Here is a 14,953-nt window from a genome sequence, read left to right as displayed (position 1 = left end):
GTATCAGACTCCCAAAGTGCTGGGATTATAGGTGTGAGCTGCCACACCTGGCCTCCTATGCCTTATTTCTTAATGAACAAGAAAAACCCACAGGATTTTGCTACTGGTCAGGCTTTGGTCAGCAAAACCAAAGAACATGATATATGGTCCTCATAATCACAGTGATGCAGGTAGACAGTGTTGGCTCATGAGACCATTTCCTTTAGCCCTCTTAGCATACGGAGGACGAAGTTACTCCATTTGTCTTCAGTTTCCTCGTCTGCAAAATGGGGATAATTGAGTACCCTCTCCTAGGTTATTGTAAGGACTCAATGAGTCAGTGTATTAGTTGGTTGGTATGAGTTGGGTCAAGCAAGCAACATCATCTGGGGACCTGCAGGAAATGCACATTCTTGGGCCCCATCCAGATCCACTGACTCAAACTGAGTATTTAACAAGCCCTCCAGATGGTTCTGATGTTTCCTCAAGTTTGACAACCACTGCACTTGAAAGTAAGCTCCATGAGGACAAGGATTTTTGTTGGTTTAATCCCTGCTGAACCCCCAGTGCTGAAACAATGCCTGGCATATTACAGGTACACTATCCAATAAATATTTGTTAAATGACTGAATGTGTCCAGATGAAACAGGAGAGGAAGAAAACAGACTCAGAGAGCCTGGTATTTCTACTATATTTGCACAGCTCCTTGACTAGCTGTGCCTCTCACTAATTTGTAGTAAATTCTATGAGTTGGAGACTCTATTGTGTATCACCATTGCACTCCCAGCAATTAGCCCACTTCACCACAATAGGCTCTTGATAACATCCTACTAAAGGCCCCAAGGTCTCCCAGCTTCAAATCTAGGTCCGCACCACCACTGTCAACAGGTGTCACCAGGTCTGTCCCTCTGCCTTCCTAAAAGAGCTCTAGAGAACATCAAACCCCCAGTCATAATGCGATTTATCTATTTAACTATTTCCCAGTCTCCATCCCCTGCGTGCACACCCCATTGCAGCAGGGACTTTGCTCTGATCCTCTGCTCTGGCAACAGAGTCTGAGCACAGTAGGCACTCCATAAATACCTGCTGAGTGAATGGCCAACCCCCCGCTGGGTGGGACGTGATAAATGCCAATGCCCTTCCTGCAACACCACCATGCTCAAATCAGCAGGTCCTCAAACATCTCTCAAACTGAGCAAAAGGGAAGACTGAGTGAGGGGACATGATATCAAAGTAGTTACAAATGAGTTCCAGAGACCTCCAGTTCCTGCATCAGCCTTTTTAGCTCTGCCATGACAACTGCAATTCATTACCCTGATTCACACACAGCCCTGGTGCCAGCTCACTGGCAAGAGTCGCTTCACTCCAGAAATTCCAAAGAAGGGCTTGCCTCTGATAAGACTAGGGGAGGAGGGGAGTTTACTGATTCATATAATGAGTGCTGCCAAGGTGGTTTGCAAACTCTAATGTCCGTGTGGCTCAGGTGAGCCATGGCCCACCAGGAAGAGACTTGAGTTGGCAAAGAAGAAACAGGGGGTTTAGTTCCTCTACTGTTACCAATGCACAGGAGGGTAGGTTGGCCTAACCAGAAAGAGCTCCCATATGAAGGCATGATATGTGCTAAGACTTTCCATGTTGGATGTCATATCCTCACCATGACTCTCAGGGGTAGGTAGGTTCTATTCTTATCCTTGTTTAATAGCTGAGAAGGAACTGGTTCAAGGTCACTTACTTTTTTTTTTCTTTTTGAGACGAAGTTTTGCTCTTGTTGCCCAGGCTGGAGTGCAATAGCACAATCTCGACTCACTGCAACCTCTGCCTCCCAGGTTCAAGCGACTCTCCTGCCTCAGCCTCCCGAGTAGCTGGGATTACAGGCGCCTGTTACCACACCCGGCTAATTTTTTTGTATATTTAGTAGAGACGGTGTTTCACCATATTGACCAGGGTGGTCTTGAACTTCTGACCTCAGGTGATCCACCCACCTTGGCCTCCCAAAGTGCTGGATTACAGGCGTCAGCCACTGCGCCCAGCCCCACTTACTATTTTAAAGTGACAAAGCCAGACTTGACTCAGTGTCCTCTAATGATCTTTATGGAGAGCTTATCTACTACAGGGAATTGTGAATCGTGTGGTATGCAATCCCATGTTTGGGTGGAACCACACACACATATACATTTTTTTCCATGGTGAAAAAATGAGCTTGTCACTTGACTTGTCTCTCGGCCTCAGTTTCCTCATTTGCAAAATGCCAGAAAAATATGATGAGCAATAGTGTTTGGCATGTGACAGACAATGGATAAGGATCTTTAAAGACAATCATGATTATTTATCACCATTATCACCAGGTGCCAGTTATTGTTCTCACTGTTAGTGATACAAAGACAAACAATCCACTTAGAAGAAATTCCTGGAATACACAGTGAAATGCTCACAGCACGACTCTCCAAGAAAAGCCATGACAGATGTAGGACTGGAAGGCTGTCCCAGGGTCATCTCATCCTAGCAGCCACCTGATGCCTGCATCTTGACATTTTATCCTTCCAAGTCTGTTACCCGTCAGTGCATCCCAGGGGCTACCCCAGGGACGAATCCAACAAGTAACCACCACTGGGCGGGGAGGAAGCCAGTGTGGGGGCTGCTACCAAAACAGGCCTGGGCAACAGCAGGCAGCCGACTGGGGAAAGTCAGCAGCTGCAGTTGGCCTGGTGTCCTCGCTGCCAGAGAGTGATGAATGGAGCAAGAGAAGAAAAAAAAAAGCCAACAAAGGTGTCCCTAATCTTGATGCCGCTTCATTTTTTTTTTTTCTGGCTGACCATTGAGTGAGAACTTAAGCCTCCGTCCCTTTTCTTTGGCAGACATTTGAAACTGAAAGATCTCATTTCTTCCCAACAGAGAGATGTCATGGGTAGAAGCATTGAGCAGGCAATTGGCAAGGGGTGGGGGGTGGGGAGAATGGGCATGTGACCCACCACACTTGTCCTTTTTCTTCCCCTCCTCCCGACTCTCTGCTCCACTCCCTCTTCCCCATCCTGCATCTTTAGAGAATATTCTCCGCCCGCACACAACAGTGAACGCCTGCCCCCTCCTCCCGCCACCCCATTATTTTTTTTTCTGCTCAGGAACTAAAGGCTAAATGGCCTGCTGGGGAAGGTCTAATAACAAAATGTCACTGTATCCAGTTTCTTAGTTTTCTCTTTCTTTATCTCACTCTGAAACGGATTCGAGGCAGCAGCAACTGAACCTTTTGCTGTTCTACCTAAAGGTGTGCAGCCGGCTGGCCATCTCCGTGCTGGGAGAGGCAAGACAGGAGTTTTTCGCCCAGATCTAGCCCTCAGTCCTGTCCAAGTGGAGGTGCTTCCCTTAGCAAATAGCGAGGAGCTGGTGATAGGGATGTCACCAGGCCACTTCTCCAAGTGAAGTGGATTCCTCTTATCCGGGCCCCTGGCTGAACTGGAGGCTGCAGAGCCTCATCACCTAGCACCACATGTGGCTGGAGAGAGCTCCTGATACACGTCATGGACAGCCACCTGACATTAGGTCGGCATTCCCTGCAAGTGCCACTGAAGCCTGATCAAGGCTTCTGCCACTGAGGGAACCATGCAGCAAGACGGTGGCCACCTTCGACTCACACTTATTCTAGCCTTGTTTCTCCTTACGTGCACCTGAACTTGGCGTGCCAACCTTCCAGGTAACTAAGGCAACCTGATTCTCTTCCCTTCAAAAGGGTAGTGTTCTTCTCACAGCAATCTGGGACCCCAGGGAATTGGAAAATTGGGTCAGTTTGGCTAAGCCCTCTGCCCAGGAGGGGGAGGGATGGCAACAGAGAGGAACGGCCTTGGCTACTCATTCCCTGGCTGGTGGGAGCATTTACCCAAGCGACTTGGAAAGGACTGTGAACTCCCTGTACACACTGCATCCTTCAAAGAGTCCCTCTGCCTCCATCTCTCTCTCTTCTCCCATCCCCAAAGCTCTGGTTAGCCAGCTGCTCCCAGAAGGTGGAGTTTATGCCAAACAGTCTCCTAAGCTGCCATGAGGATCTCACTGGCTTCTCCGGTTAAGGCTCCTTAGCAAAGTCTCTCCCTGAGATCCACATCAGGTTCACCCATTTTAAGAATAAATGGTAACTCTCAAGCCTAGCTGTCAACAGGGCACTCTGGGGCCCTGAGATGGATTAATAAGCCAGGACAGAGCCAGACCAGGCTACAGCTAGTATGAGTGTAGATGCAAGAATCCAGCTAGGTGGGCTCCAGTCTTGGATGCAACACCTGCTGGTGATCTTGAGCAAGTTACTTAACCTTTTTTTTGAGACGGCGTTTTGCCCTTGTTGCCCAGGCTAGAGTGCAGAGGCGCGATCTCAGCTCACTGCAACCTCCGCCTCCCGGGTTCAAGTGATTCTCCTGTCTCAGCCTCCTGAGTAGCTGGGATTACAGGTGCGTGCCACCACGCCTGGCTAATATTTTGCATTTTTAGTAGAGGCGGGGTTTCACCATGTTGGCCAGGCTGGTCTTGAACTCCTGACCTCAGGTGATCCACCCACCTCGGCCTCCCAAAGTGCTGAAATTACAGGAGTGAGCCACTGCGCCCGGCCGGTTACTTAACCTTTCTAAATTTCAGTTCCCTCATCTGAAGTACTTACCCCATATGGCTGTTGAAAAGATAAAATGAGGTCACAATACAGAATGCTTAGCTCAGTGGGCAGCAGAGAGTAAACACTCAATAGATGATGGTATTGACTATTATTTTGTTCTTCTCTGGGTTACCAAATCTCTTGCTTCTCCCTATTACCTATCCTAGTGTTTTTAAACCTCATTTCTTTCTTAATAATTGACATAGGATGTTCCCAGGCATGGTAGACGCCCATGGAATACGTAGATCTTAAACTCAAGCCTTAGAAAGAGATAAAAAGCCCTCAAATAACTTGTATATAAGTATTATTATTATACATCTGCAGGTATTAGTGGATCATTAAGAGCAGCAGCATGGAGAATAAAGAGGTTCTGGGTAACTTCCCTGGCAGACTGGTTATAACTCTCACTTAAGAAACCTTGTTGGGTGGGGCACAGTGGCTCACGCCTGTAATCCTAACACTTTGGGAGGCTGAGGCAGGCGGATAACTTGAGGTCAGGAGTTCGAGACCAGCCTGGCCAATATGGTGAAACCCTGTCTCTACTAAAAATACAAAAATTAGCTGGGCAAGGTGGCACGTGCCTGCAATCCCAGCTACTCGGGAGGCTGAGGCACGAGAATTGCTTGAACCCAGGAAGTAGAGGTTGCAATGAGCTGAGATTGCACCACCGTACTCCAACCTGGGTGACTGAGCAAGACTCCGTCTCAAAATAGAATAAAATAAAGCTTGTTGGAATATGACATTAGACTGACAATAAATCCATTTTAATTGATTATAAAAATAGGAATTCACTTGCAATCACTGGAACTGTAATCATTTGACATATAGCAAATTCCTATGACACAACTCATAAATGATTGTGACACACGATGAATGCAACTTCCTGGTCTGTACAATTAAAAAGGATTATGGCGAATAATGCAGCCATGCACATAAAATATGTGTGAATTATTATCATTGATGAGAAGGACATAGATCTGACTTTTAGTAAAAAATTTATATAAGAGAAAGAGAAAAAAGAAACTTTTACTAGACTCGAGGTTGGCATTTATTTTTGTGTGACCTTGGGCAAGTCACTTGTCTCTGGTTCTCAATTTCTTTTTTTTTTTTTTTTGAGACGGAGTTTCGCTCTTGTTGCCCAGGATGGAGTGCAATGGCACGATCTTGGCTCACCGCAACCTCCACCTCCCAGGTTCAAGCGATTCTCCTGCCTCAGCCTCCCGAGTAGCTGGGATTACAGGCATGCACCGCCACACCCGGCTAATTTTGTACTTTTAGTAGAGATGGGGTTTCTCCATATTGGTCAGGCTGGTCTCGAACTCCCAACCTCAGGTGATCTGCCCGCCTCAGCTTCCCAAAGTGCTGGGATTACAGCCATGAGCCGCCGTACCCAGCTGGTTCTCAATTTCATCAGTGAAATGAGAGGCCTGGATTTCATGAACAGAAAGGTCCACTCCAGCTGCAAAATTGGGTAGACATGCAGCCTCCATTTGATGCTGCTGTTTCATAGGTACTTTCTAGTAAAAGTTAAAGGAACTGGTATTCCTGAGTATCCCCTGCATGTCAGACTTAATGCTTGCTGCCCTACCTACCTTCACTTACTTATCACCCATAACTACCCTTGATGGTTGATGGACATCTTCCCATTAATTAGAAGACAAACACAAGGTTCAGGGACAATATGTCAATTACCAAGGTAACTTAGGTAGCAAGTGGCAGATCCAAGATTCCAGGAGCCAAAGACTCACTTATCCACATTTGCCCTCTAGGTACCCATGACCTGGCCACACCAGAATGGTCACAGGTAAGTGAAATCATGCCTGTTTTAGCTCCATTTCCCAAGGCCAAATTCCTTAGGCACTGGAGCAGCGGTCTTGATTCTGCAGCTAACTCAGCAGGAAGTAAAATGAGGCAGTGGTTAGAAATGTGTGTTCTGGTGTGAGCTCACCTAGTATTCACATCACAGCTCCACAAAGGTTGAGGGGCTTTACCAAGCCTCCCTGAGCATTGGGTAATTCAGGTGGGTAATAATTGTACCTAGTCCCAGGGTTGTTAGGAGGATTTAAAGAGATAACCTATGTAAAGCTCTCAGCAGACTGCCTGTATATAGTAAATACCCAATCATTATTTGCTACCTAGCTAAACAAGAGGGCTTTCGATGGTGGCAAGCAATTTCCAAGCTTATCTATGGCAGGAGTTATGAACCTGGGGTCCAGGAGGTCCCTGAAATTATATGCAAAAACCTTTTCTCTAGGAAGAGTTCTGAACTTTTATCAGTCTCATAAGGGTCTGTGACCTGACAGAGGTTTAGACTTTTTGACTGCTGTAGACCTGACTTCCTACCATATAAATTATTTCTGAAATAACAGGGTTAGCAAAAGATCCTCAAGTCGTGGGAGAAGTTGCTGGATCCTCTCAGCATGGCCTCTCCAGCCATGTGTGCCTCCGGTACTTAACCACACAGACCCAGAAACTGCCCAGAATTCCCAGGTGGTTCCTACGAGAAGGTCTGAATACAAATTGCACAACAAGAAGGAATCAGGCTGCAGGAACCTTCTCTGGGAGGGCCAGCCCCAAAGATCTATTCTTCCTCCGAGAACAATCGGTGCATTTGTTTTGCATACCACGAAGTGAAATACACAGGACGCTGGCCCCTTCGCTAGGAGCTCACAAAACCACCCGGAGTTACTCCGCAAAAGGAGCACAGCTCCAAGGTGATGTTCAGACCTGATCCACAGCACCTGATTCCCGAAGGGCCTGTCACCTTCCCAGTCTGGCCTTGACTCAGGAAAAACCTGTGGTGCTGCTGGAGCCTTTGGCCCAGTGGGCAGGACCCAAGCTGCCCACTGGACCCTCTCCGGTTGTTGGGACAACCATCCTCAGGAATTTCGGCCTCCCAGTCTTCCCCTGGGTGAGAAGGGGAGAGAGTTGGCAAGCCTGGCTGCTTGGCTGCTCTTCCAACCCCCTGGTGAAAGGGGAAGCTGAAAACTGGATTCCCTACCCCCAGCAGCTCCTGGCCGGCCAGCACACAAAACAGCTCAGCCCCAGAGGGAGGAATGTGCCAAGACATTCTTTAGGGTTGGTAACCAGAGACGCTATTTTGTCCTTGGTGGCTAAGAAATCACTTTTCTGACTGAAGGACCATTTGACTTACTTCTTTTAAATTCAGGGGAATGGGTGGGCATCTCCATGATTCAGGTAAGGAAAAATTCAAGGCAAATACACACACACACACACACACACACACACACACGGAGTGAAATTTTTTAGTGCAATTTTTTGTCTCACAGCATTAATTAATTGCAAGGATATAACTACCTTGGCAGGATCTTTTCTCCCCAACCCACCACCCCCCAAAATAAGTTTGGCTCTTTTCAGCTTTGTTAAATTTCTTCTTCCTTTTTCTCATAGGCCATCCCCGTTCCCCCTTCTCCTCTCATGGAGTCTGGAGAGGTAAGAGAGGCAGAAGGGTTTGGAATAATATTTAAGAGCTGGCAGGCCCTTGAAGACCATCTAACCAACCCACTTCTCAAGCACTCAAACCTCAGAATGGTCAAGTGATTTGCCCAAGGCCACACAGACAGGACTAAAAGGCAAAAATGGGGTATGCCGGAGGGAAATTCCAGAAAACCACAAGTGGCTATCCTCCAATTAGCACTTTTCCAAAACATACAAAGCTGGACCACAATAGTGACCCCTAGAGTTGACCTGAGACCCCCTTCAGGACCCCAAGTTCAGGGGCCCAACACCAGCCCAGTGCAGGTGGGATGACAAGGAGGTACAGAGATGAAGCTTATAAACCAGTGACACAAGGCCAAGCGTGGTGGCTCACGCCTGTATGTGGTGGCTCACACCTGTAATCCTAGCACTTTGGGAGGCTGAGGTGGGCGATTGCCTCAGCTCAGGAGTTCGAGACTAGCCTGGGCAACACAGTGAAACCCCATCTCTACGAAAATACAAAAAATCGGCTGGATGTGGTGGCGTGCACCTGTAGTCCCAGCTGCTCGGGAGGTTGAGGCAGGAGAATCGCTTGAACCCAGGAGGCAGAGGTTGCAGTGAGCCAAGATCGCGCCACTGGACTCCAGCCTGGGCGACAGAGAGAGACTCTGTCTCCAAAAAACAAAACACATAAACAAAAAAACAAAAGCAAACAAACAAAAAAACCAATGACACAAGATGAAGAAGGTGAGCTGCTCACCTAACTGCCACTATGTTTCTGCCACCTCTCCATGGCTTGCCAATCTGCCTAAAAACAAAGGCTGGGCAGGCGAGGTGCTGGTGCCTTAGGCTGGCCACAGCACCTAGCTAAAATATACTAACCCTGGTTTTTTTTGTTTTGTTTTTTTTTTTTGCCTATCTTTTTTGTTTCCCCTTTATGACAATAGATATAACTAGTTTCCCGTTTGTGAAAATGGTACACAAATTTTTAAAGTGAGATGATCTAAAGTCAAGGAGTAAGCAAGCAATAGCACAGGTGGATATGGCAAAAAAAAAATTATGGAGGTGGTCCATGTAACACTAAAATTTCGGAGATTGTGCTCCAGCCAATCAGTTATTCCTAGAAGCTACTTGCTTGCCCTTTTCCAAGGGTAAAGAATTACTGTAGAGAGGAGCCTCCTATTGCTGTATTAGAAGTCCCCAGATGCATGATTATCAGTGTTGGCAGGGGCAGTCCTTTCCCTCCAACAGGACGTCCACCTGCTAACAGCACACAGGCCTCGGTAAACTACAGGGACCTAAATTGGGGCAGGTCACATATGTTTGAACTTGTGTCTGTTCTGAGAAAAGGACAAGAGAAAAGGTGCTGCCAAGTTCACCAACACAGTAACAGAGCCAGCAACTTACCCGAGTAGGGGTGAGGAAGCAGTGTGTCAGGGTGACAAGTTTGAAGGTTAGAACTTCAGAGCTGGTGAAGAACTGGTATGCAGAATGGCACAAAAATCAAAATACTTGAGCAAATCACACCTCTGGGCTTCAAATTTTCTCTTATGTTTCAAATGGGAGTTGGGCTCTGATCTACGTCCCTTCCAACTTTTAAGCATCCCAATAGCCCTTCCAAGCAAACCTTTTAAATTCAGGGAAATAGTGGGCTCCCCCATCTGACAAACAGGGAAACTGAGGCTCAGAGGTTGAAGCAGCTTGCCTAAGAGATGCTCTCTAGCACTAAATATTTACCTTCCAGATTACATTCATGAGACATTCAGCATGGTGCTGAGTGTAGAGGAGGCATCCAGGAAGTGCTGAATGAACGAATGAATGAATGAGTGAACGTAAGTGCTCCCAGAAACTACCTAGAATCTCAACTCTCATTTTCTTTCTGCTTATTTTCCTTTTTTAACCCACATCTTGCTACATACACTTCTGGGACACCTCCACCCCTACCACACAAGATGAAGAGTCCAAGAAATTCACCTTGGTTGCTTTACAGGGACCTGACCCCCAAGGTCACAGACAAGGTTTAAAGTCCACATTCCCCAAGACACTCTGCCCACAGACCGTGTCAGCAACATCGTGGTCCGGGGACTCCAGGACATACATGGAGAGGGTGAATGTATGTGTGTGTGCAGCATGTGAGCAAAGAAATGCCAAACAACCAGGAGAAAGTCTAGAGAGGTAAGAGCCACACCGAGCCATCTCAGGCTCCACCTGCCTCTGCACAGCATCTCAACCTACAGCGGCCTGGTACCCACCAAGGTCAGGTCCCGCTGGTGCAGGGCTGAGGAGCCTCGCCGCCCCCTCCCCCGACCAGGGAAGAAAGGGAGGAGAAAGAGGCGAGGGGCAAGGCCTTCCGGGAGGCCTCTCACCTCCATCTCCATCCTAACAGCTTCCAAGTTGCTGTCAGATTCCTGGATAACCAGTCTCCCTCATCTGCCCCCGCTTCTTCACTTCCTCCCCACCCTCGGGTTCCAGGGCCCCCTGGCTGCCCCTGTGCTGTTCTCAGCAGCTTCCAAGGCACCTGTCAAAAACCACACCTCAGGTTGCCTTCCCCTGCGCCGAGTGCCCTCTCTCCAGTGGTCTCCCACAGAATCCTAGGGTCCTAACCACCCCCTCCAAACCGGACACTTCCCCATCCCCATCTGCCCACCCCCACGCTGGGTGGAAGCCTCCCCGGGAAGACCCGGCTTCACCCGGCTAGGTCGCTCCCCCAACCCCCGCCTCCGCCCGACCTCTCTTCCTAAAGGGGGCGGGCGGGGCTAGAGCTTAAGGTCAAAACTCCGGGAAGGTGCCGGCCGGGGCCTAAGTCCTCCAACTGGGGATGGCGGTGGGGCAGCCTGGGCCAGCTCCCCGGCAGGCGCCTCCTCTCGGTAGCCCACTGAGGCCGGAGCAGCGCTCCAGAAGGTTGGGGGGAGCAGGGGGTGGCGAACTGAAGAGAGCTCAAGAGGCACGCAGAGCTCCCCCGACCCTGCCCAGTCCCGGCCGGCGGCTCCAGGGGCAGGTGGGGGCCCAGGCGGGGATGTGGGGGCACAGAGGAGGGTCCCAGGGTCCTACCTGTCCCGCGGGTCGATCCAGCTGGTGGTGCGATTCGTGTGGTCTATGTAGTAGACCTTGCCGTCGAAGTCGCGCGCCTCCTCCCAGCCCTCCGGCAGGGGCAGCTCCGGCCGGGGCATCTTCCCGAGCGCTGCCGGCGCTCCCCCATGCAGCTCCCGGCCGCAGCGGGGGCTCAGCGGCTCCAGCCAGCCGCTCTTAGCCCGGGCGGCCGCCGAGGCACCATGATCGGGGGAGTGGCGCCCGCGGATGGGGGGCCCTAGTGGGGGCCGGCCGGGGTGGCGCCGCTGTCCATGCGGCCCTGCGGCCCCGACCCGGCGCCGCCCGCTCCTCCCGCCGCCGGCCTCTCAAGCTGCCATGTGCGTCCGCAGCGGCGCGGTGCGAGCCCGGGTGCGCGCCCAGCCGGCCGGGCAGAGCGAGCCGAGCGCCGCCGCCGCCGTCTGCCCTCCTCCGCCGCGCGGCGCGCTGCGCCCTCCACGCCGCCGCTGCCGCTGCCGCCTCCCTCCTCCCTGCAGCCGGGTGCCGTCCCTCCTCTCCGCTCCGCCGCTCTGAGCTCGCCGGGTTTGTGACTTCTGCCTCCGCCAGGTGCGGCTCGGGTGGTGCAGGTAACAGCGCTGCCCCGGAAACGGGAGGCGGAGCGCCGGGCGCCTGGGTTCCCGGGTCCCCTCCCCGCGCGCAGCGCCTCGAGGGCGGGTCCTAGGGCCCGAGACGCGCCCCCTCGTGGGACAGTCCCAGCCGCCGGCCACCCTTACGCTGCCCTTGCCAGGGGAAGGAGAGACCGCCCCTCACCTGCGTCCCAAACCTAGGGGGCTGGGCCAAAAACCGCTCTGCCTGTACTTAAAACGCTCCTGTCTCTCTCCACCCGGAGTAGCCAGGCTGTTGGCACAGGTGGCCCCAAATCTTAAAACTCCCTGCTTTTCTGTGGTGTAGAATCAAGAGTCAGGCAAGAAGTGGTTAAATGGAAACATTCTTGCGAATTGGGAAACATAAGTTTTCCAGGATCTCTGGTCCCTTCCCCCAACACACGCACCATCTGTCTCCTTCTATTCAACTCTCCCTACGACGTTTCGCCCACCCTCCACCCCTCCCCACCATTTGGAAATGTAGCTGGCTCCCCTCAGGGCCCCTAAAATTAGGAGCGCTGTGGATCCGCTTTCCTGGGAGGACTTCCAGAGGGTGTCAGGGAAAACACTTTGTAAAAGTAATAGTAATGCCATTGTTATTGTTAGCTAAATTGAGGACTTACTTGTGACAGGCTGTGGCTAGCAGCTTCACAGTCGTTCTTTCCTGTGATACTTTGAGGTAGGTGTGGTATGGATTTGGGAGAAGTGGGGTTATGAAAAAGAAGAAAGTAAGCAAAGCAAAATTCCGTCTTGAAAAATGTTCAAGGTAATAAAACAGAGACACAATGTTTCTTGAGAAATTAAAAATGTAGAATTAGCTGGGCGCGGTGGCTCACGCCTGTAATCCCAGGACTTTGGGAGGGTGAGGCAGACAGATTACCTGAGGTCAGGATTTGAGACCAGCCTGGCCAACATAGTGAACCCCATCTCTACTAAAAAATAATAATAATAAATTAGCTGGGCGTGGTGGTGCGCGCCCGTAGTCCCAGCTACTCGGGAGGCTGAGGCATGAGAATCACTTCAACCTCGGAGGTGGAGGTTGCAGTGAGCCAAGATCGCGCCACTGGACTCCAGCCTGGGCAACAAAGCGACACTCTGTCTCAAATAAATAAATAAATAAATAAATTTAAAATGTAGCATTAAATGCAAAAAGCAAGCTAGCATGATTGAGTGAATGATCAACTGGCTGTTCACTTCCCCATCTCCTCTTACATCTGTGTACTGAGTGGGAATTTAACCCTTTTTTGCCCTCGGCATATGGCAGGAAGCTGGAGTGGTCAAATGAAGCCCAGTTGGGTGTCTTCTCTTGCCTGAGCCCCATGGTCTTCCAGAAGAACCAGCACCGTGTGCAGTATGGGCCAGGGTGTTGCTGAGCAATAGAGGGAATCATGTTTGTGGTCCCATCTCCTCTTGACAGAAATGACCCACCAGAGTGAGCCTCGCCTCCAAATGCCTTCTGCATAGTTAATTCCTTCCCTGAGGCCAGGCCCAGGGGCTCAGTGCTTGGCCCTCCTTCATTCCATAAATACCAGGCACCAGAGTCCAGGGACACCAGCCTCAGACTGGCCCTCAACACCCAAAAGTTGGAATTCCCCATTCCTTTATGGGGGAATTCCCACAGCCCTCTACACTTCCTCTGTTTGGGTCAAGGCTTTACTACATAAAAACCCACTATTGATTAGAGCAATAGCCCCACAGCAAAGCCAACCTGGTGCTAGGTTCTTTGAATGCATGATCTCAATCTTTATAACAACCCTCTGGCGTAGGAAAGGCTATTTATTATACCCATTTTACAGATGAGGCTCCAAGATGCTTTGTTGTTGGCCCAGGATACAGAGCTCATAAGACAGACCAGGTCTGACTCTAGTGCAGTGTTCTCAGTTATTAACCTATACTTTCTTTTTTTCTTTTTTGAGATGGAGTCTCCCCCTCATCTCCCAGGCTGGAGTGCAGTGGCATGATCTCAGCTCACTGCAACCTCTGCCTCCCAGATTCAAGCAATTCTCCTGCCTCGGCTTCCAGAGTAGCTGGGATTACAGGCCTGTGCCACCACGCCCAGCTAATTTTTGTATTTTTTAGTAGAGCTGGGGTTTCACCATATTGGCCAGGCTGGTCTTGAACTCCTGACCTCAGGTGATCCGCCCACCTCAGCCTCCCAAAGTGCTGGGCTTACAGACATGAGCCATCTTTGCCTGGCTGACTTTCTTTCTTTCTTTCTTTTTATTTTTGAGACGGAGTCTCGCTCTGTCACCCAGATTGGAGACTTTCTTTCTTTTTTAAATCACTCTGCAGCCTCAGAACTTCCCCATGGTTGGGATGTGGAACATGACCGATACTGACAAATGTTCATCTCTGTTGATGTTTGCTTCACAGTTTTTTGGTTGAGAAGCAAGAGCTCTAGAATCAGGCTGTTTGGGTCCCAAGCCCACCGGGTTTTCTAGCTGTGTGACCTTGGGCAGCTTGCTTCACTGAAGTCTCAGTCTTTGATTTGAAAAAAGTCACGTAACAGTATGGACTCCTTTGGGCTTGTGGTTAGGGCAAAGCAGGAGGAGAAATGTGAGGGCTTGGCACTCAGCAGCATGCCTTCATCTCAGGGGCTGCAGTGCGGTGCATTCGGAGCACCATGCCTGGCAGCAGACACACCTCTATGAAATGTGGACCAATTGAAGTACTTTCTGTTCAAAACACAAATCCACGTCCTTTCCCCTCCTGAAAATTATGCCTGGTTGCTTGCAACAGTCCTCCTAATTGCTGATTTTTTTTTTTTTTGGCCTTATTTTTCAACCAAGCCTTTTTACTGGTTGGCATTGATTGTGAAGAGAAAACACCTGTTAGACTGCCAAGTCCCACTTTCGTTTTAGTCCAGCCGCCCAAACCCTGGCATTTTCCAAGTAGCTTGCTTCTTTGGACCTTTCGACCTGGCCTGGGAAGCAGGAAAGAGAGACCAGAGCAGGAATTGACTCCTGAATTAAGGCCTAGGTCTGTTTGCTCTTTTTACCTCCCATCCACCCCCAACGAAAGAATCCCAGGTTATCTCTCAGAAGCTGCAAGCAGGGTGAGGTAATAAAACAGATGACTGCCTGCCCCGTGTGATGGCGCGTGAATCATCCCGGACATTCTGCAAGGCTGAGGGCAAACGTGAAAGAGATTAAAGGTAAAACCGGCTCAGCCACATGGTAGGCTGGATTGGACGTTACTCTACAGGTGACTGAACTGCAGGAATCCGTACTGAAGACAA

General features: G+C 50.0%; 1 protein-coding gene across 8 annotated transcripts in view; it reads right to left on the bottom strand.

Moving 5' to 3' along the window:
- WWC1 (WW and C2 domain containing 1) overlaps positions 1 to 11,222 on the bottom strand; it is a 181,544-nt gene extending 170,322 nt beyond the window's left edge. For all 8 annotated transcript variants that reach the window (XM_054488943.2, XM_054488944.2, XM_054488947.2 and 5 more), the window contains exon 1: positions 11,096 to 11,222. In XM_054488943.2, coding sequence (XP_054344918.1) covers positions 11,096 to 11,214 — 119 coding nt within the window. In that variant the 5' untranslated portion in view covers positions 11,215 to 11,222. The remainder of the gene's footprint in view (positions 1 to 11,095) is intronic.
- Between the last annotated feature and the right edge of the window lie 3,731 nt (positions 11,223 to 14,953).

This window comes from Pongo pygmaeus, chromosome 4, assembly GCF_028885625.2.
Source record: "Pongo pygmaeus isolate AG05252 chromosome 4, NHGRI_mPonPyg2-v2.0_pri, whole genome shotgun sequence".
Classification (NCBI taxonomy): domain Eukaryota; kingdom Metazoa; phylum Chordata; class Mammalia; order Primates; family Hominidae; genus Pongo; species Pongo pygmaeus.
The sequence above is the reverse complement of the archived record's forward strand: the minus strand, read 5'-3'. Positions and strand labels throughout refer to the sequence as shown.